The 20,263-nt window shown below is 46.1% G+C and overlaps 1 protein-coding gene across 1 annotated transcript; it reads left to right on the top strand.

The window, feature by feature from the left end:
• The first annotated feature begins 224 nt into the window (after positions 1-224).
• On the top strand, positions 225-19,205 carry LOC125352442 (E3 ubiquitin-protein ligase MARCHF7-like). The gene is given in 7 exon segments (XM_048347533.1): positions 225-447; positions 2,394-2,489; positions 4,923-4,998; positions 9,416-9,492; positions 12,870-13,083; positions 17,670-17,733; positions 17,735-19,205. Coding segments are annotated over 7 exon segments (1,971 nt in total). The 3' UTR covers positions 18,956-19,205.
• The last annotated feature ends 1,058 nt before the right edge of the window (positions 19,206-20,263 follow it).

Below are 20,263 nucleotides of genomic sequence, written 5' to 3'. Positions count from 1 at the left end.
ATCGATGTGGAAAACCTCTCCTCCCAGATCCCAAACACAAGCAGCGCGCATCTTTTCAAAGTACCACTTTTCCTCCTTGTTTTCTCTTTGCATGTAGGTGTCACGGTGGCCTCCCAACATTTACGTCCACCTAGAACTGCAGAGACTGACAGGATTCGGGGGGGAAATAGCACGTGTTCATCGGTGTCATTAGATCGAGTCAGTGGCTTCACTAGAGAGAAGCGATGCAGAGAGAAGCAGCCATGAGAGAGAACGCAGGACGGAGCCCAGCCGCCGCAGCCCGCGGAGCCACAGCCACGGAGCCCTGTGCCCACCTGCGCCCACCCTGTGAGGAGGTGAACCTGGAGACTCCAAATGCCCCGCGGGGGACTCTTGTTCTGGCAGCGGCAGGAAGCCAGTGCTCGCGCTGGTCATTCTCCGTGGCTTCCTGGCGGCAGCGGTTCCCCGGTAGGCGTCCACCGCGGAGCCGTGGCTTTCTTACCGGTGAAGTCCACCGTGTATGTGGACAGAGCCACTGGGAGCTCATCAAAGCAACCCACGAGCTTCCCTGAACGGAAATGCCCTAAAGTCAAGCTTACAGGCAGGAATTCAGACAAAATCGCCAGCTTTCTTTTTTTTTCAATTAGTAACTTTATCCCAGTAGTAGTAAAAGTATTTTTTTTCCTTAACGACATTTCATTAACATCGTTTGCTTATGGAAATTCACAGTTTTTGGATTATTTGCTCTTACAAGCATTGTGAGGTACGTTGTGACTTGCTTATTTTCTTAAAAGGTATTTAGGGAAATGGAAAATAGTCTAACTGAACAATTTTAAATATCATGATTGATATTGCAAATGCTGTTTTCGCCACAGTGTATACCCAGAAACACTCAGTATTAGCATTTTAATTGCCTACTTTCTTTTGAAAAAGGAAATTGTGTTAAATATGCATTTAAAATTATCCATTAATTTAAAGACTTGGAGCTATTTACTAAGTGCTTGTATAAATACTTTTAAATGCATCTGTTCTTTCTTTTGCCCATCTCTGGTTTGGGGTCTGTACTTATTTGCCAGGGCTTCCCTAAGACAGCTCTGGCAGGTAGGGTGCTTCCAGGGGGCTTCTGGGGTCGCCCAGTTCTGGAGGCTGGACGCCTTGGACCACGGTATGGGCAGGAAGGCCCCTTTCATGGGAAGAGAGCTTGCTTCATACGCAAAAAGAGAAGTTCTGTCTCGCCTCTGCTCTTGTGCAAGTTTGTTTCTATGTCCCAAATTTACCCATCCGCGGTGACGTGGCATAGCTCATGCTCCGATGGCCTGTGCCGCACATTGCAATCCTTAGAGTCAAGAGAGAACATCGATCCTTTGTTCATAAAAATCAGTATAATTAAAATATCCATAATACCCAGATCAACGTGCATGCTCGCTGGAATGATCGTCAAATGCCCATGACATTCTTCAAAGAAGCAGAAATGAAATTCAAAAAATAAAAAATAAAACAGAATACTGAAAGAATCCCAAATAGCAGAAGCGATCTTTATCAAAGCATCAACTCAGAAGGCACGACTGGACTTCAAAGGATCACACGAGGGAGAGCAATCAAAGCAACAGGAGCCTGGCACCGATGCGGATTCCTCAACAACGAAGCCAAGTAGAAGTAAACGCACACCTCTGGCACCTTCTGGGTTTTGACCAAGGGCAGAAGGGCGAGCGAGTTCCATAAAGCGTGGTGGGAAGCCTGCGTCTGCACACGCGCGGCGCTGCCCCTCAAGCCCTCGCTCCCACGGGGATGAACATCCACGCGGGCTGGATGAAAGCCTTCAAGTGTGAGACCCGAAGCCTCCAAACCACCACGGTCAAATACAGAGGAGACAGGTCAACACCACTGGGATGTGCAAGGACTGTTTGATTAAAAACAAAACCAGAAAATAAAAAGGCCCAGGAAAAGAATGAATGATGCAATGACATCAAACCAAAATGCTTCTGTGCGGCAAAGAAAACAATCGAGAGCTTGATGCAGACTACAGAAGGGAAGGGGAGATCCACCAACTGTATGTCTGTCAAGGGATATCGATTCTGATGTCCAGAATATACAAAGAGTAACAACACTCAACAACAAAAACCACAACACAACAAAACCCCAAACGGCCCCCATTCAAACGGGCAACAGACCAAACAGACATTCTGAAAGAATAGACGCAACAGGTCCAGCTCCTAGATGAGAAATCGCGGGGCATCGCTGGTTATCGGGGAAATGCGATTCAAAGCCACAGGGAGAACGGAAGACTACGGACAGACAACCGAAGGCGCTCTTCTCTCGTGGGTGAGCCTGTCAATTCATACAGCTGTGACAGAAAGTTAAAAGCGGGCTCAGCCTATGACCCGGCCACACCGCTTGTGGGTTCATATCCACAGGAATTCAACGCGTTGAAGAGACGCTGCCAAAGACGCGCATGGTGGTCACTGTGGCCCAGAAACGAAACCGCCCAGATGTCCATCCCCCGACACGTGGTAGGAGCGCGCGGTGGTCTCTCCTTCGCCATGGCGGTAATGGAAATCCATCGCGGGCCACGAATAGACACCAGAGATGGCGACCTTGGCTGACAGGGGCCGGGAAAGAGCGCCGGGCCCGCGCGCTCCGCCACCCCCGTGGCACGTGGAGCGAGACACGGGCCTTCCGAACCGGCTGTTGGCGCCATCGCGCGTGAAGAAATTGACCAGGCTCCCACGGAGTTATCTCCTAAGGCGTGGGATTCACAATCCCGTCGGAGCGAGGCGTGTCCTCCACGGGAGCTCGGGGAAGCCCGCCTGCCGACGCCGGCGCTCCGCCAGGGTTGGGCGCGGGGTGTTGCACGCGTGTCCCCGCCACTTCAGCCCTTCCACCCTCGCCCCCCCGCGGCGGCCGTGAGCGGTTTCCAGCACTGTGATGGAGGCGGGGGAGAAGTCGGGGTGAGGAGGGGGGTCCCTGCAGCGTGCGCTCCCTCGGCTGCCATCTTCATCAAGCATACGTGTCTTCTGCCGGGCGACACGCCTGTCCGGCATGAGCAAGGACCGATGGCGGGCCTGTCACGGACGCCATCAGCTCTTAGGAGATTAGACAGCCACGAGCCGTGGCTTTCGTTTGGCGGCTCCAGGGGCAGGAGGTAGAGGCGAAGGGGCACGTGTGTCAGCGGGCGCGAGCGTCCCCCTCTGCCGTGCCACCGTGCGGAGCAGGGCTTGGAGCCTGACGGGATTGTGCACACCCAGGGCCCACGGACTCGCGAGGCTGAGGCGGGGGATCGCGTGAGGCCGTGCGCGTGAGACCAGCCGGGCAACAACCAAAACACACCAGCAGCCTTGGGAGGGACGTCCCGCGCTCTCCGAGCAGAGGAGGACAGCGGGGCAGCCATCGGCCGTGCCCCACGAGCCACGTCCTGGGACAGAGCCAGCTTCCCGTGCCCCCCTCTCTCGGCCTTTCCTCCCCTCTCACCTGCCCCGCACCGAGTGGAGAGCCCTGGAAATCCCGTGGCAACGATGGTGAAGTGGAGGAGCGTTTGCTTCCTCGTCTTCTTGCTCAGCTGCTTTTTCCGGTTATCACTGACATATTGTTTTTGAGGTTATTTTCTTTGTTTTCGTCTACCCACACGAAGCCAAGGGGAGAAAAAGACTGGGGGAAAATTCAGCCACACTTATGTCTTTTTTTCTCCTTGTTTTGTTTTGTTTTGTTGGTGCATGACCTTTCCTTTAATCAGCATTCGATCAATCATTTTATACTTGGTGGACTGCGGGCAGAAATTAGGATTTATTGTAGCAAAAATGAAAAGAGAAGGGAATAATTTAGACTCAGCTTCCAACACCCACAATAAGATCTTCAAAACTTCAGCGAGAGCATTGACTTGGGTGCCTTGATTGTGTAGGTATAACTTCTCATCTATCACATCAAGAAATGGACCCGGGAGACGGGATTTTATTCAAGGGAGGCTGTGGTTAGGGAGAGGGAAAAAAATCACGGTTTTAATGGAAAGAAGGTGCAGAAAACTAGGTTAAAAGTAATGATGTTCAACGTTCAGACTGCATTGTGGGTAGTCTCATCTCTAGAAATGTGTTTGTTTCTTTTCCATGTTCTTTCTTCTTATTACTGTTAACATAGTGATTGCACAAACTAGTGGGATCGCTGTAACAGCCTCATGCCTGCGCTCATCATTCGCGGCTTGTGTGGTCCCACTCTTCTCCCTACACCCTGACCCCAGCACGGCACCCCCATTTGGGTGGCCATAGTTCCACTTTCAAGTTATCTTGCGTTACTGTATCTGAGACAGAACATGTGGCTCGTGTTTGGCTGCCCCTGGCTTATTTTGCGTAACACGATGACCTTACATGACCTTACAGTTTACCTGCTGCCAGTGTATACTTGGTAAACTCCATTTCTTTCTTCTTTGTGACTAAATAGGACACCCGTGTATGCACATACACTTGTTGATGGACACCTAGTCTGATTCGTTCCTGTTATGAACAGTGCCACAGTAAAAATGGAATTGCACGCAACTCCGGATGAAATAATTATGGCAGGAAACAGCGGAATAACTATGTTATCATGATCTCTGTCTAGCCAGATCATCACGTGCACTCAAAATCCAGGACGTCTCAATGTTAAGAGTGGAAAAAAAAATGTTAGTAATTTTTGCATGAATTCTAATTTTCCTTGAACTTGTAGAGCATTTAAGCAATTTGTGGAACTCAAACACAGACTCGCCCGAACTGTGCCTTGATAGACACTCACGCCCACTTACGACGGGACGGAACCCTCACCAGGGCGGTCAGTTTGGGGGTGGATTAGACATCGAGAGGCTCACAACGCCTCACCACAAGGCTGCGCGAACACAAACGAGCCCCGCCAGAATCTGGAGGGACGCCGTTCCAGTTCACCTCCCAAATAACGTAACATTTGGGCCACATTTAACTTAGACGAGTACCACAAGCAGGCCACAGATCCGTGCCGCTTCGGCAGTGTTTTTAAACGGACGGGCCCAGAGACTTCGGGGTGAGCACGGTAATAAACGGATCGACACTTTCTGCACAAAGTCTGCGTTCTGATGGAATAACCTCCAGTTCAAAAGAAATTTCAATGCAAGGAAGACACACGGTGAAAGCCCAGCCCTGGTCCACATTTCCCATTCCTGTGGCGGGACACACTCGTGTGTCTCTGGGACAGACACTCTTGTCCTGATGTGAACGCGTGAGCACAAATCCAAAACAAGAGGCACCGATACCACAGCCGGGCACAGAACTCAGGTGAGGGCGGCACGCGGGTCACAGGTCGGCCAGGCCTGCTTGAAATGGCCAGGGAGAGTTCACATGCGCGCACCGCCACAGGGCCATGCCCGCACCGCGTGAGAGATCAGCCCGCGCATCAGAGGTGGCCCGGCGTTCCGAGTGAGCGGCGTCCTGCGTGAGGTCGCGCGGTAAGAAGTCTCTCGAGAGCCTTCCACCGTCGCCACGTCTTTGCTCAGACGTGAGCCCTGACGCACCACAGACAGCGCTGGCGACGTCGGGCAGCTCGCTGGCTTAGCAGGTGCACCGCGGAGCTGCGCGCACGAATGAAGATCGACCCTGGGCGTGGCCACAGAAGTCCGTGGCCTGAGTGGTAGACCGCACCCTTCCTGTTTCCTGCAGAAGCTTTTCTCTCGCTGCTGGCGGCTGGAAGGAAAGCCCCGGAGGGCCTCGGTCCTTCCTCCGGCTGGAACCAGGGAGGAGCGTGGGCTGTGAAGCTGCTGGGTGCGGTATTTATCAACGGGACCAAGCGGGGTTGCCGGTCGGCCTTGGGGAGCAACAACGTCCCCTTACTATTCGGGGAGGACTTGGGAGGCCTGGCAGGGGCTGTGTTTGGATTGTCCTGTGCGACGCGGCGGCCGCGGCACAGGGGCGAGGGGGATCGGGTCCTGCCTGTGCCTGGGTCCTGCCGGCTCACGGCGATGGAGGGCGCACAGCCTTCCGGCCTTCTGCTTAGGTGGCGTGGCGCGTCAGTCTCTGTGTACAAAACAGGGCTCAACACGACACAGAAAGGCGGCCGTAAAGATAACGCGTACACAATACGCAGGAATGTTCTGGAAATGGAGAGTATTATATTTTGTTATCGACACAAGGAAACTGGAGCTCCTTGGTCGTAATGAGACTGAAGGCAAGCCAAAACAGAAGGCAAAGAATCTCTGGTGAAGGCTGCTGTAATTGCTTTTATATGAACCACAGCACTTTATCTTTTTCAGAAAATTATAAAGCCACATAATTACAATTTAGGGAAAAAAAAGTACTTTGAAAGTCTTCAGCCATTGACCCAGCAGTCCCCGGAGGCTTAGGACAGCGAGTGATAAATGATGCTGAGCTTGTCTCGCGGTGAGGACACAAGAGGTTCATCCTGTACAAGTCCCTGGGCCCCCAGTTCAGGAATAGACACTTACACAGGTACCTCGTAATTGAAAATAAAACCAGAGTCCCAGACCCCTAATCCAGAGCTTAGCTGATGATGGATGGATCTATGATATTAATCGCCGGGAGGATGCCGCCCGTGTTCCTTCTGTTTGCTAAATCTACAAGCCCAAGCAACCTTTTATCCTAGGAAATTTCCTTGACATTTTAATCACCAATGAGGTGGGAATCTATTGGCTCTGTTTGCCTTCTCGAGTTTGGTCTGGGAAAAATAATAGTCCTGGAATATTATCTCAGTTTACCACAAGTTTAATAAATGGTCGGTTCTTTTGGAGCAGACTAGATATGGAAGCTGTCTATTGCAAATTAATTACTAAGAATAGGAAGCTCGGCAGGGCGCAGGGCTCCCATCCGTAATCCTAGCTGCTCAGGAGGCTGAGATCTGAGGATCAGGGTTCAAAGCCGGCCTGGGCACAAAGGTCTGTGAGAATCTTATCTCCAATTAACCACCAGAAAACGGGAAGTGGAGCTGTGGCTCAAGTGGTAGAGCACTAGCCCTGAGTTGAAGAGCCCAGGGACAGCACCCATGCTCAGAGTTCAAGCCCTACACAACCAACAACGACAACAAAAAAGAACGGGGAGCTCCTCTTCACCCCAGCACCGTTTGGGTGTATGAACAGGAAGCTCTGTGTTAAACACAAAGAAGTGAGAGCGAAAGTGAGCGACGATCAAAAAGTAAGGCCATGGGAATCAATGTTTTAGAAATGTTTGTGTTCACCTGGAGATCTGGACCTAACGGGACCCTCTTCAGAGGCAAGGACGGGTTGTGCGCCCTTAATTTAGAAAAGGAAGAGCATTGCTTTGGCCGTGCCTTGTCTTCCTTCCAGACTGCCCTCGCTGCTTCGCGATGTCCGTGGGCTGTTCCCCCACGGCTCTGGGCGTGCTCCCTAGAGCCCTGGGAGAAGCTGAAACCAGCGTGGCGTGGCGGAGGAAAGCTCTCCCGCCGAGCCCCTGGGATAGCAGGGATCGAACCCCACCACAAGGCTCCGAAGCAGGGCAGAATTCTCAAGTGAGGAAGCTCACAAGGAAGGCTTCCCTCCTCCCTCGTTCTTTTTTCCTGATGTGTGGGCAGAAAGCCCTTTTCTTCTCTTTGAGGAATAACATTTGAACGACCCCACGCCTCTCGTGCACAGACTCCGGAATATGAGACACAGAAGCCCAGCAGGTGGATGGGGCAGGTCTGAAGGGGCTTTTACCTGCCCCCCCCCGCCCCCCCGGGACGTTCCTCAGCAAACACAGAGGGTCTGTGACTCGAGCACGGGACATGCTCTCCTTTTCCTCTCCATTCATTTCCCGCGTGGGGCTCACGTGCGCGTTCTGCTTTCCTCTCACCACGTCCACGGGATTACAAAACGTTTGTCCACTCGATGAGTGAAACGTCCCGAGAGGTGTTCGCGGGGAATTCACCACGCTGTCATGGCGTTCGTCACCCATAGCTACGTTGTGCAGCATTGAAGATCTCTTAGGAGTAGGCTGCCAACCCCGGAGCGAGGAAACCCTTGGCTGAGAGTTTCAATAGACATACTTTGAAGTAGACTGCGCCCTAACGCCTGCCCACCACGCAGCCTTTCCCCAGCACTCCCCCACACAGCTGAAAACATTCATACAATTCGCCGTGCTTAAAGCATATTCCTTTTTGTATGTTCAAAATCAGACATCTTTCACACATTTCTAATGGAATAACTTTTGTGCTTGTGTCACTTGAAAGAGGAAGATAGGTACCCTTATACAGAAAAGCCAAGCAAACTACATTTTTAAAATTGCAATCTGAGCAATTAAGGAATTTCTTTCATAGCTGAAATTGAAATTGATCTCAACAAAGGACAAAGCTCTGCCTGAATGAAAAGATATTCTATTAATTTTTCAGAGGTGTTTTTCTCAGATATTTAATTTCTTTCCTTAAGTGTCCATTTATGCAAAGTAGTTAGCTAGGCGCCATGAAAGAAATAAAGATGAATAAGATGTGGTCTTCTTTATGAGGAGATGTTTCAGTGTCCTAATCATGATTGATTAATTAGGTAGCTTGTAAAAACTTGAAAAGTGATACTGTTCCTAGTTATGGGAAGATAAATTAAAAACAATTTTTTTCTCTACAGAAAGGATTCACAATGGACACTTTTGTTCCCTTTATTGTATGGAAGACTTGTGTATAGTTTTTCTTATTTAGTTTTTTTTGCCATAGAATTTTGTTGATTTTTTAAAAATTAAGAAACGGTACAAAAGGTTTTGATTCAAAGCATCAGCCTGTGAGTACAATGCATCTTGATCAATGTCATCCCTTCTATTGTTCTAGAATAGTGTCTAATGAGTATAGTTTTGTGGGATGAGAAAGGAAAATCTATTTGTAGATAGATTAAGTGCAATGTGTCGCATTGTTGGAATTTAGTGCTACTGAACTACATCCTTAAAAATGGTGGAGATTGTACATGCTATGTTATTTGTATCCCACTACAACTTAATCAGCCAGTAGAGTTAAGAAACAACCTCCAGTCTGTGAACTATATCTATAAATTTTTTCATATTCAAGAAGAGATTATTATCCAGATTATATAAGAATCTCAGGCAACGTGGCTGCCTAAAGCAACCTAAACAAACAAAGGAACACAAAATCCTCAACAAATTAAAAGGGAGAAATACCGCCTATGGTGGTACATGCTATAATCCCAACCTCCAGGTGGACCAGCTTTTGAGGCCATACTGAGATACATATTCAGACTTGTTCTCACACAGATAAACCAAGAAGTAAGGGTGGGAAAATAGCCTGAATAAATATCCTGTCACTTCATGTATTCTCCAGTGTCCTCTCCTACTTCATATCCATCCACGTAATTATCTATGTGGTCTTGCACATTTCTTGCAAGATGATTCTGGCCTTCTTATTAGCCTTTATTTGAGAAAACTGTTTATTTATTCTTAAGCATATGCTATTCTTTTTGCAGTGTTCCCTTTACTTTTGAAGTTTCTTCCCCACTCAGTTCGGACCACGGACTTGTGTCCAAGCTCACTGATCCTTTCCGCATCTCTGTCCAGTCTACTGATGATGCCTTTGCAGGCACTCTTCAGCTCCCCTACAGATTCCACTGCTAGCATCTTCTCATGACTCACTGTAAGTTTCCGGCTCTCTGTAAGGAACACTCATCTGCTTGTGTTTTGCCTAGTTTTTTTTTTTTTTTCAATTACGTTTCAGGAAAGAGTCATAGTTATTTTCAAATCTCCTGTATGATGCTTTGAAAATCAGTAAGTATAATTAGAATGTGTTTTATCTTCTCAGATTGTTTTTTTCTGAACTTTCATCAAGTCTTACATTGTTTTTTATTTTATTTTATTTTATTTTTTATTGAAAACCAGGCATGCTCTATAAAGCAACAGGAACTGGGTGACATAGTGTAAAGATATTTTGGTCTGTGTTTCGTGTTTCAGTCATGGCCTCTCTGTGTATCTCTGGTTGACATCAGATCCATGATCTTCCTGCTTCTGATTGTTCAGTCTGCCATTATAGGAAATGTCACCATGCCCAGCAATAGGGCAAAGTTTTAAGATGGTCTGTCTTGGAGCTGGGCTCTTTATATTGCTTGTTGTCGCTGTAAGTGGCAGGGACTTCAAATTACTCACTGTCCTTATTTTGTTTGGTTTGGTTGGTAATTCTTTTCTCTCCTCTTGTTCCCAGGACTTTGAAATCCTCTCTGTAGAATCTGCCCCGTGGATCCTTGAGTTTGGAACCGCTCTCTCGAGCTGTGCGGCGCGGGCAGGAGAAGGCTTAGCATTCCTTGCCTTACAGGTGAGTTTCAGGTTTCCAGTGGGCCTGTGTCAGGGGTGGGGCCCTGTACAAGGTGGAGAGATACTCCTGGAGAGAGGGGGAGGAGAGAGCCCTTCCCCACACGGATGAGGGCCTGACAGAGTGTCCTCCGGAGCTCGATCTTTGTTTTACACGATTCTCTATGTGTGCTTCACAAAGGATACTTTTTACTTTCTCCCTGCTCGGAAGATTGGTGAATCTGTCAAGTTGTTGAGGTAAAACGCACGAAGGCCTCGGGTCTATGTAAGACTATAGCCCTAGAACTTTCTGAATCTCATGCCAAACCGCACTCAGCCTCCAGTAACTCACCAAGTTCACCATACAAGTGTGGCTGCTAGCACTTAGCTGATACCCTCTTGCCCCTGGCAATACCTTTATCTCTGATGGTGTTTCTCCTCAGCCGAACCCTGATGAGTCCAAGAAAATTAATTGATTTTCAGGCTTTAGCTTTTTCCTACTGTAAGAATCGAAGTTGAAACCCGAGGGGAGAAAAAAGAACAGGAGGAGGAGGAAGAAGAAAAGAAAAGGTAGGAGGAGGAGCAATAATTTCTTAAAGCAAGACAAGTACATTCCAGTTTTCATATAGCGTGCAGTTTTCTTTTTTATAGATCATTTGCCTGTTGGCTGAATTTTAACTGACTCCTGCCTCCATCTTGCTTTTCCTAGTCCATGATGATACAAAATAAGAATCGAATAGTTGCTTTTCCCCAGTGAATACAGTGTCCAGTTCTCACTAGGGCCAAATTGTAAGGCCCCAGTGTCATGCTTCATCGACATTTTTCCTGTTAGCATTTGTTTTCAAGCTTGAAGCTTCACAGACAAAGGAGGCAGAATTGGCTGAAGATGTCTATATTTGAGAGAGTGGCGAGGGAGAGGCCCATCGAGTTGTATGTCCAATCTTTTATGAGACTACTTGCATCTGCAAAGGTTGCAAAAATGAACACTTAGCTGTGTTTGTTGTTACTCCAAATGATACTGAAATTTTGTTGGCAAGATGGAAGGAGGGAATAGATAAGACAATCCACAATGCCTGCCACAAAAGCTTAAGGATCATTCATTTATGGAGGAAATGCAGATTTATCAAGCAAACCTCAGTAAAATACATTGATCATCCAACTTCAATATGAATTAGGAAACTCATGAATGATAAGACTGTGTTATGAAAGAACTAGCAGTGTACACTGACTCCATTTGAATAACAAAATGATCGAAAGAATAGAGCAGTGCTTAAGGCCACTACATTGAATACAAATGTTAATTTTTAATAAAAGGAGATAATATCAAATGCTAATCAATGTTAATAGGATCAGAAAAAAAAGACAGATCCAAATAGCACATAACAGATAGAATGGTAGCAAGAAAGATAACTCAATGTTTACTTAATTTGAGAAATGTAGTTGTATTCAAATAGTTATTTTTAAAAAGGAAGAGAAAAGCAAGAGGAATTAAAACAGATTTAGCTCAGGAGTAGGTGGCTTGCTTGGTGTGCATGCGATCTGGGCTCCAGCCCCAGAACAAGGATGGTGAGAAGGGTTGTTTGCCCCATAGAGTTTCTGTGGCTTGGCCTCTCAGTGCATATGTGTTGAAACTGTATATATGCAGGGTAGTAGATGTGGGCGCTGGTAGATGCAGAACTCAGAAAATTCTGTGTACAGAGATGAAAATCCAAATCACTTAGCAAATTAAAGAAAGGGAAAAAGGAGGAAGCGGAGGAAGAAGAGGAGAAAAGAAAGGAAGAGATAAGGAAGAGAAAGGAAGAGGAAGATAAGAGAACAAGAAAGAAGGGAAGAAGAAAAAAGAGGAGGAGGATGAAGAGGAGAAGAAAAGGAAAAAGAAGGAGGAGCAATAATTTCTTAGAGTAAGAAAAATACATTCCAGTTTTCATACAGAAAGAACATATTTGTTTGCACAATATCCCGCCTTTCCACACACTTGTATTACCTGTAGATATGGGAATATATAACAGTAGATGAACTTACAACTTCAGCTAGAAATAAGAGACCAGAACTAGCGTGACAGTTGGTTAACCACTGGCCTCATTTATTATAACACCTATTATAACATTATAAAGCTGATCTCTTACTGTCACATTTCAGGTCTTATCATTAATGCTGTCACCTTTGTTAGTAACTGTAGTAGAAATGATTGGTGGTACAACTCCTGGGAAAATGCTGTGTATGCTCCTGTGCTAGAAAGATCCAGAATGAAAACTCAGAACAAGAGCACTGTCTGCCATCTTCTTACAGGAAGGAAATAGATGGGTTTTTTTTTTCTCCTATAGAAAGAATGCTTTAACTAATGATAAAATAAATATTAGGCTTCAAGTTTTCTCTTTTTTTCTTAAATACAATAGTATTTCGCTCAATGGGCATTACAGATTCTTAAGAGAGACAGATTTTCATACACAGATAATAGATATCCAGACAGACAGACGGACGGACGATGGGATGGACGGATGGACGGATGGACGGATGATGGGATGGACGGATGGACGGATGGACGGATGGAAGGAGGGGTGCATTGCCTGTGGGGAGAGTTGAACTCCTGTTTGTGAATATGGGGTGGGACTAGGACGATCGTCCCAGAACCCCTCCTAACGCAGTACCCCGTTAACAATCCGCTGCACCCTACAGCATGTCCTCGTGGCGGACGGAAGGAGACGGCAGATTGTTCTTCGGGGAAGGTTCTCTTCCTTCTGTTTGCCGTGGCTCGTGTGCTACCCCGGGATGCCCGTCGGGAAGGGAAAGCCAAGCCTGCGGCAGTCAGCGTCTGCGGCCTCGCGGTCCGTTCTGACCGCCCGGGGCCCCGACGGCCCGGCCGGAGCAACGGGGCCTGCCCCGCGCCTTCGCACGCTTCCACTCTCACCGGATACGCCGTTCACAGACTCGGAGCAAAGGCGTGTTTCATTCCAATGCTTTGGGCTGATCCCGCCCAAGCGTTCCTGCAGATGGCGTGGATGACCAATCCTGACCGTCGTGGGCGTGGTACTCCGTCAAACTGCGGCCACAAAACAGAAAACAAAACCACTGTGCATGGTGAACATAGGAGTAAGATATCAGAAGCATGTCCGCCAAAGACTCGGGAGATCCTTCTTAGCTGAAGGATGACACAAAGCACGTGGCGCCGTTAGAAGTCTGGCAGTGTGATTTTGAACTACGGAAGTGTCTAGAAAGCACCTGCCCCGTTCAACACGTGTAAAACAAAGAAGCAGCTTCTAGTTCCAGCTTCCATTTCCTCCCGGCCCACATGCTACAGACAGCAAGTCAGCCTTGTGACTTCAGGAAGGCCCTGGCCACCCCGGCACTGATCTTGCGTTTATTTTAGGAAAGGCTCCTCAACCATCTGTGTGATGGGACCTGGGTTCATAACCAGCGTCAATCTTTATTGAAAATGCAGGTCTATCAATCAAGTAATTCCTCTGCTGTGATGTACAGCGAGTTTGGCAGTTGAAGACTAGTATTTTGCAAATTGGTGTTCCGTAGATAAGTACTTTTATTTATTAATAAACATATTTACAGTAGGACACCAAAGATGAAGTCATTTATCCTGTAGTCATGTTTTCCAATAGACCTGATATTTATAACCCATGTGAAGTTCATTACAACGTAGGAGAAAAATCCCTAAGTCTAGCATTGAAGTCTGAAGTCATCCCTCAGTTCAACCAAGCCATTCTCCTTTGCTCCGTGACCACTAAGCTGTTTGGACTGAGTTATCTTTATTTGCAGCATTGGAACAAAACTCCTAAATGCCTCCTTTCTAGTACGGGGCTTTTAAGGCCCTCATGTGGCATTTGAAATTGTAGGTCTTGCCATTAATGCTGTCACTTTTGTCAGTAATACTTCAGAAATGATGGATGGGAAAGAAATGGTGTTGAATATTCTATTCTGACCAACTAGGATACGTTATTTAAAATTAAAAAAAAAAAAAGAACACCTCAGCCTAGTTTGGGCAAACTATAGCCCTGTGGTTCCCTTGAGTTAAGCATCCGTGTCTTGACTTCTTCTGAGCTACTGCTCTTTGCTGGTTCTTTTCCCATGCTGGGGTTGGCGTCGCGGTCAATTGCTGAGCTGTCAAAGCTGCTTAGTCCTCACGCGTGGGATTAACAGCCTGCCCTGCCCCGAACCCCGCTTCACGCCCAGGGGCGTCGTCAATCGGAGCTGGAGTTTAGCTGAAAGCCCTCTCGGGGGAAGCTGAGAGGCAAGTCTGTTCCCGGAGCGAAGGGCACAGCGTGAGATGGACTCAGCCCTGCCGTGGGGCCCTGGCTCCCCAGTGGCCACCTGGCCGTCTCTGATGACTACAATGGCTCACACTGGGGAGGCAAGCCCCGAGGGAGCTGGAGAAGGGCAGGGCCTTCCTGGGCAGGAGGAGGGGCAGGCCCCCAGGACACGCCAAGGGCAAGGCTGGGGCAGATGAGAGCCAGGGGGGTGGAGAGAAAGGGAAACTGACGATGACTTAATAGTGCTTGCGAGCCAAGAACCAGACCGGAACTCTTCTGAATTCCCCCGTGGAACTCTTTCCGTGTGTGCCAGTTGTGAGACTTGAACTCAGGGCCCAAGCACTGTCCTTGAGCTTTGGTGCTCACGGCTAGTGCGCTACCACTTGGGCACAGGTCCACTTCTGGATTTTTGCTAGTTAATTGGAGATGGGTGTTTGCTGGACTTTTCCTGGCCAGGCCGGCTTTGGGCCGTGCTCCTCAGGTCTCAGCCTCCTGCGTAGCTGGGAGGCCAGGCCCCGGCCCTGCGGGCCCAGCCGTCCCGTTGAACACTGAGAAGTCTGCACTCGGGCAGCTGCTGGTATCTCACAGGTGAGGAAATTCAGCTTCGGGAAGCAAAGTTGCCATGAGCAGATGACACAGCTAGAAGGCAGCCGGAGGAAGGCGTGGTGATGTTGGCCCCTGTGGCCCGCACCCCTCCTGCCCCAGGCTGACACCAGACCTAGCGAGGCTTGGGACAGTAAGTACCGGGCCCAGAGTTCAAACCCCAGGGCCAGCAAATAATTAACCCATCAATCAATAAGATCATCCCTGTTTTTAAAAATGTTCATTGTCATTCAACTGAAAACATATTCTGGAAGAGTTTTAGGGTTTTATTTGCTGTTTGCTTGAGTTTATTTCCAGTAAAGAGAATGCCCAAACATTTTAAAATATTAAGAAAAAAACATTACACTCTGCTGCAAATCAGGACAAATGCCTTGGTTTTTCTTTAAGTAGTTCTAGCAAAATCGAATAGAAAAATAATAGAAAAGAGAGTGCATTCAAGTACTCAAAGTGCAAAAACCAATTAATAGTGCTGTCCTGTCATAATGGTTTAGCACAGCAGAGCGGTTTTGTGTTTCTGAGGTGAAGTTACATTTTATGAAATGAAATGGAATTCTTAGCAGTTGAGTCAAAGGAGTTCCAAACGGTGGCCTTCTCCTACGTTCCGGCTGTTGTAATGTGTCTTCGTGGCTCCAAGAAATGAAGAAGAAAGTGCTTTCATGTGAAATATGTCACGGAACTTGGCATTTTGTAATAATTGCCTCTCTCCTGAGCTGGTACAAGGCCAGATATAAAATTTATAGCAAATTTGCATTTTTCCAGGTGCCTGTCCCGTTGTGCGTGCTTCTAGTTCTACCTACTCATGAGAATGAAATCCTGAGGACTGGGGTTTGAAGCCAATCTGGGAAAGGATTTAAAGGATTCTAACTTCAAAATAACCAGCACAGGGCAAGGCTGGCGGCGTGGCTCGTGTGGTAGAATGTCAGCCGGGCAACCCTGAGGCCCCGAGTTCAAATGCTGGCACCACCACCAGCAGCAAAACTGTACTTCCTTTTTCCTTGTATTTTATTTTTAATTTTTTATTTTTCTGAGGACATGGAACTGAACTTGGGGCCTCATGCTTGCCAGGCAGGTACTCTAACATTTGAGTCACATCTCCAGTCCACCTGGAATTTTATTTAAACGAACTCCTTAACATGTGAATATTTTCATGGAGTCTGCTCTTCAGTCAGATAAAAATGAAGATAATTAACTTAAACCAGAGGGGGAGGCTCTGGCCTGCAGTACCGGCATTTCGAAGATCATGAACTTTATCAGGGGAAAGGAAAAAGATGACCTTGTAATCCCCTTGGGTTTTTGCTGCAGTTCTACCAACTTGATAATAATTCTTTCTGCCTTGCAGGGCAATAAAACGCCACATCCTTCGTATTCACCGAGTGATTCAGGGCATAGCATACTTTGTGACGGTAAACACTTGATTTCAAGGAAAGTCAACTCTGATCATGGGAAATGCAGCAGAATTTGGAAGGCAAAGATGCTCTTGTGCACCGAGATGCCATGTGGTGTTTGTTGCGTTTGATTTCACTTGCTACTCCCTGAGTGTTAGGCTTTTCGTTTGTAGAATGAATAGGAAAATGCTCCAGGGTGTTGCGAGAATGCATTTAAGTGATATTTGTAAAAACAAACCATATAGGCAAAAATGGCATGTTTTGCTTATAGTTATGTCTTATTAACTTCTAGCAAGTTTGAACAACTACATATACTTCTTAAATGTCTTTCTGCTATGAAAGACCTGATCATGGTCTTTGTAGAGTACTGACTTGAAAACGAATTTATAAGAGCTCTTTAAGTAATAAGGTTATTGACATATTTAGTATATTTGGCAAATATATGTGTACTTCAGTCCTAAGAATTGAACCTAGGGATTCCTTCTTGCTCCTTGCTGCTCCATCACTTGAGTTAGGGCCCTGGCCCTTTTGTCTTCATTTTGTTTTTGAGATGGTGTCTTAGTAACTTTGTGAAGACAGGCCTTCAAGTTTTATCTCTTCTGACATCACCTCCAACATAGCTGGAATTACATCTGCACATATGTACCTTATGTAAGTAATAGATGATATTAATTATTTGCCATCAGGAGTTTTCAAACCTACAAAGGTTAAGTAAGTGTAAGCATCCGCTTGCCTGGGCTGAGGGGTATTCTGATAGCTGATAAGTAGGATTTCTGTCTGTGTGTACTTGCGAGCATGCTTCGGAAGACTCCATTGGAGTCATCGACCGGGTGAAAGCAATGACCTCACTCAGCGCCGTCAGCCCTTGAGGTCTCCAGTAGAACAGGAAGTGGAGGAAGGCCGTGTTTGCTCTCTGAAGCTGGAACATCCATCATCTGTAGCAGCAGACAAAGGACAACAGAGCTGTTTGCACTCAGACCCTGAGCTGGCGTCACTGGAAGACAGCTGCGCACGCTACCCCGTGTGATCTACCTAGACTATAAACACGTGCAGCTGGATCTCAGTGCCCTCCACAACAACATGCTTGAACCTTACATGCGCTCGGGCAACCCACTTGCCCTGTTGTGTATGTCCTTTTATGCATTTCTGCCATTTGGCCCTATTGGAACTATTTGAAGTGTCTTCTGTTGATAAGCACATCAAATATTAGCATATCTGTGTGGTGGTAGGCGTACAACGAGGAGACTGCCATCACGTATAGCTTCTAGCATGTCATCTACGTTTTTTTCCCCCCAGAAGATCTAGTCAGGATTCCTTGAATGCAAGATCATTGAGTTCTGAAAATTCTTACATTTCTCCAAGAATCTTGACGTCTTCACAGTCTCGGAGTAATGCAGCATCCGCTTCTGAAGCAAATGATAATAGGGCATCTGAAGCTTCTCAGGGATTTCGCTTTCTTAGGCGAAGATGGGGTTTGTCCTCTCTTAGCCAAAATCATAGCTCGGAGCCAGATTCAGAAAGCTTCAGCCAAGAATCTGAAGGAAGAAATACAGGACCATGGTTATCTTCCTCACTTAGAAATAGATGCACACCTTGATTCTCTAGAAGGAGACGAGAGGGAAGAGATGAATCTTCAAGGATACCTACCTCTGCTATGCCATCTGGATCTCATATTTTCAGAAGAGGAGCAAATGCAATAGTTCACCTTGAAACACCAAGTGGTCCACCTGGTGCTGCTGCCAACAGACCACAACCGTCTGGAGCATCAAATGATGCCTGTCTAGGTGGTTCCACATCAGATTTGCCTCATGGTGGGAGAAATACAGGAATAACAGGAATTCTTCCTGGTTCCTTGTTCCGATTTCCTGTCCCTCCAGCCCTTGGAAGTAATTTGGCCGACAATGTCATGATCACCGTAGATATTATTCCTTCAGCTTGGAATTCAGCTGATGGAGAAGGTGGTAAAGGTAAAAGTGCACCTTCAGGAGATCCAGAAAGACTGCAGAAAATAAAAGAGAGCCTCCTTTTAGAGGATTCTGAAGAGGAAGAAGGTGACGTATGTAGAATCTGTCAAACGGCAGCAGCATCTAATTTGCTGATAGAGCCATGCAAGTGCACAGGGAGTTGGCAGTATGTCCACCGAGAGTGTGTGAAAAAGTGGTCCCAGGCCCAAATCAACTCTGGTTCTTCATTAGAGGCTGCAACCACCTGTGAACTCTGTAAAGAAAAGTTGCAGCTTAACCTGGAGGATTTTGATATCCATGAACTACATAGAGCTCGTGCAAATGAACAAGCTGAATATGCATTTATCCGTTCTGGTCTCTACCTAGTTGTGTTACTGCATTTGTGTGAACAAAGCTCTTCTGATATGATGGGAAATACGAATGAACCAAGCCCATGTGTCCAGTTTATTAACCTTGCAAGAACTCTTCAGGCACATATGGAAGATCTCGAAACTTCAGAGGATGATTCTGAAGAAGATGGAGACCATAACAGAACATCTGACATTGCCTAACTTCATTTAAGACAAATGGATGATCTGTGAACAAGTGTTTATTAAAACTGGCAATTAAGTGTGAAATAATTTTGTGGGGAATGCCTATTAAATATATTTGACTATTATATAAAAATGAATATATATATATACATACATGTATCCATGTAGATATATACTCATTCTCAAGTGTTGCTGAATTAAAATTCTGCTGGACCCTTCTAATATTGGCCAGCAAATCTGATGTTTATAATATGGTAATCAAAAGCAATTTTTCCTTTGGTGGGTGGGGAAGCATTACCTTTGATTTAAATACCTAAGCACTGTCCATCAACCTCTGTTGTGTTCTGATTACTGTCGTCATGTTTATGGGGGAAACGTTTGTATTTTAGTCTCTTGCTAGTGAGGAAGGGTGGGACAAATTACTTTTGAAATGAAATGCCAAATGGCAACTAATGAGGTTTTTTAATGTCTTAAAGTTGTAGTCACATTTGCATAATCACTTACTTCCAGTGTTTTTTTTTCTTATTTATTGTCAAAGTGATGTAACTTCCAGTGTTCTTAAAAAAAAAAAAACTTTCAAAGAATGGGGAGAAGTTTATGAAAAACATTAGGTTTCCAAATTTAGTTTCAATTCTAAATTCCTTTAACTTTAAAACCTAATTTTAAAAAAAGTATAGAAATGATGGATAAATTTTACATTGATTTGCAAAATGCAGATTATATTTGATAGTCCATGATATGTAGGTATTCCTTTTTGGGATATTTTATAACTGTAAGTTATATCAGAATTACCAGTGAAATAATATTTGGTTTAAAAAAGTATTGCAATCTCGAGTTAGTGGAATATATTTAAATCCCACCTTCAAAGTTTAAAACACTGATTTTCAATGTACTTTTTAGTGTTGTCACTTCTTTTCAGATAAATATGATTAAAAAATAACCCATTTGGATCTTGGTCATTTTTTTTTTTTTTTTTTTTTTTGCCAGTCCTGGGGCTAGACTCAGGGGCTGAGCACTGTCCCTGGCTTCTTTTTTTTTTTTTTTTTTTTTTTTGCTCAAGGCTAGTACTCTGCCACTTGAGCCACAGCGCCACTTCTGGCCATTTTCTGTATATGTGGTGCTGGGGAATCGAACCCAGGGCCTCATGTATACGAGGCAAGCACTCTTGCCACTAGGCCATATGCCCAGCCCGGATCTTGGTCATTTTTAACTGTTCCTTGGTAATTCTGGGCATTTATTTGATGATTACTAGTATTTTTCACTACCTTTGGAAAACATATGAACATTACCTTGTCAACATGAATGTGTTTGCACTGTGGTTATAAG

Source organism: Perognathus longimembris, chromosome 6 (assembly GCF_023159225.1).
Source record: "Perognathus longimembris pacificus isolate PPM17 chromosome 6, ASM2315922v1, whole genome shotgun sequence".
Lineage (NCBI taxonomy): Eukaryota > Metazoa > Chordata > Mammalia > Rodentia > Heteromyidae > Perognathus > Perognathus longimembris.
Note: the sequence above shows the minus strand (reverse complement) of the source record. Positions and strands in the feature narration are given on the sequence as shown.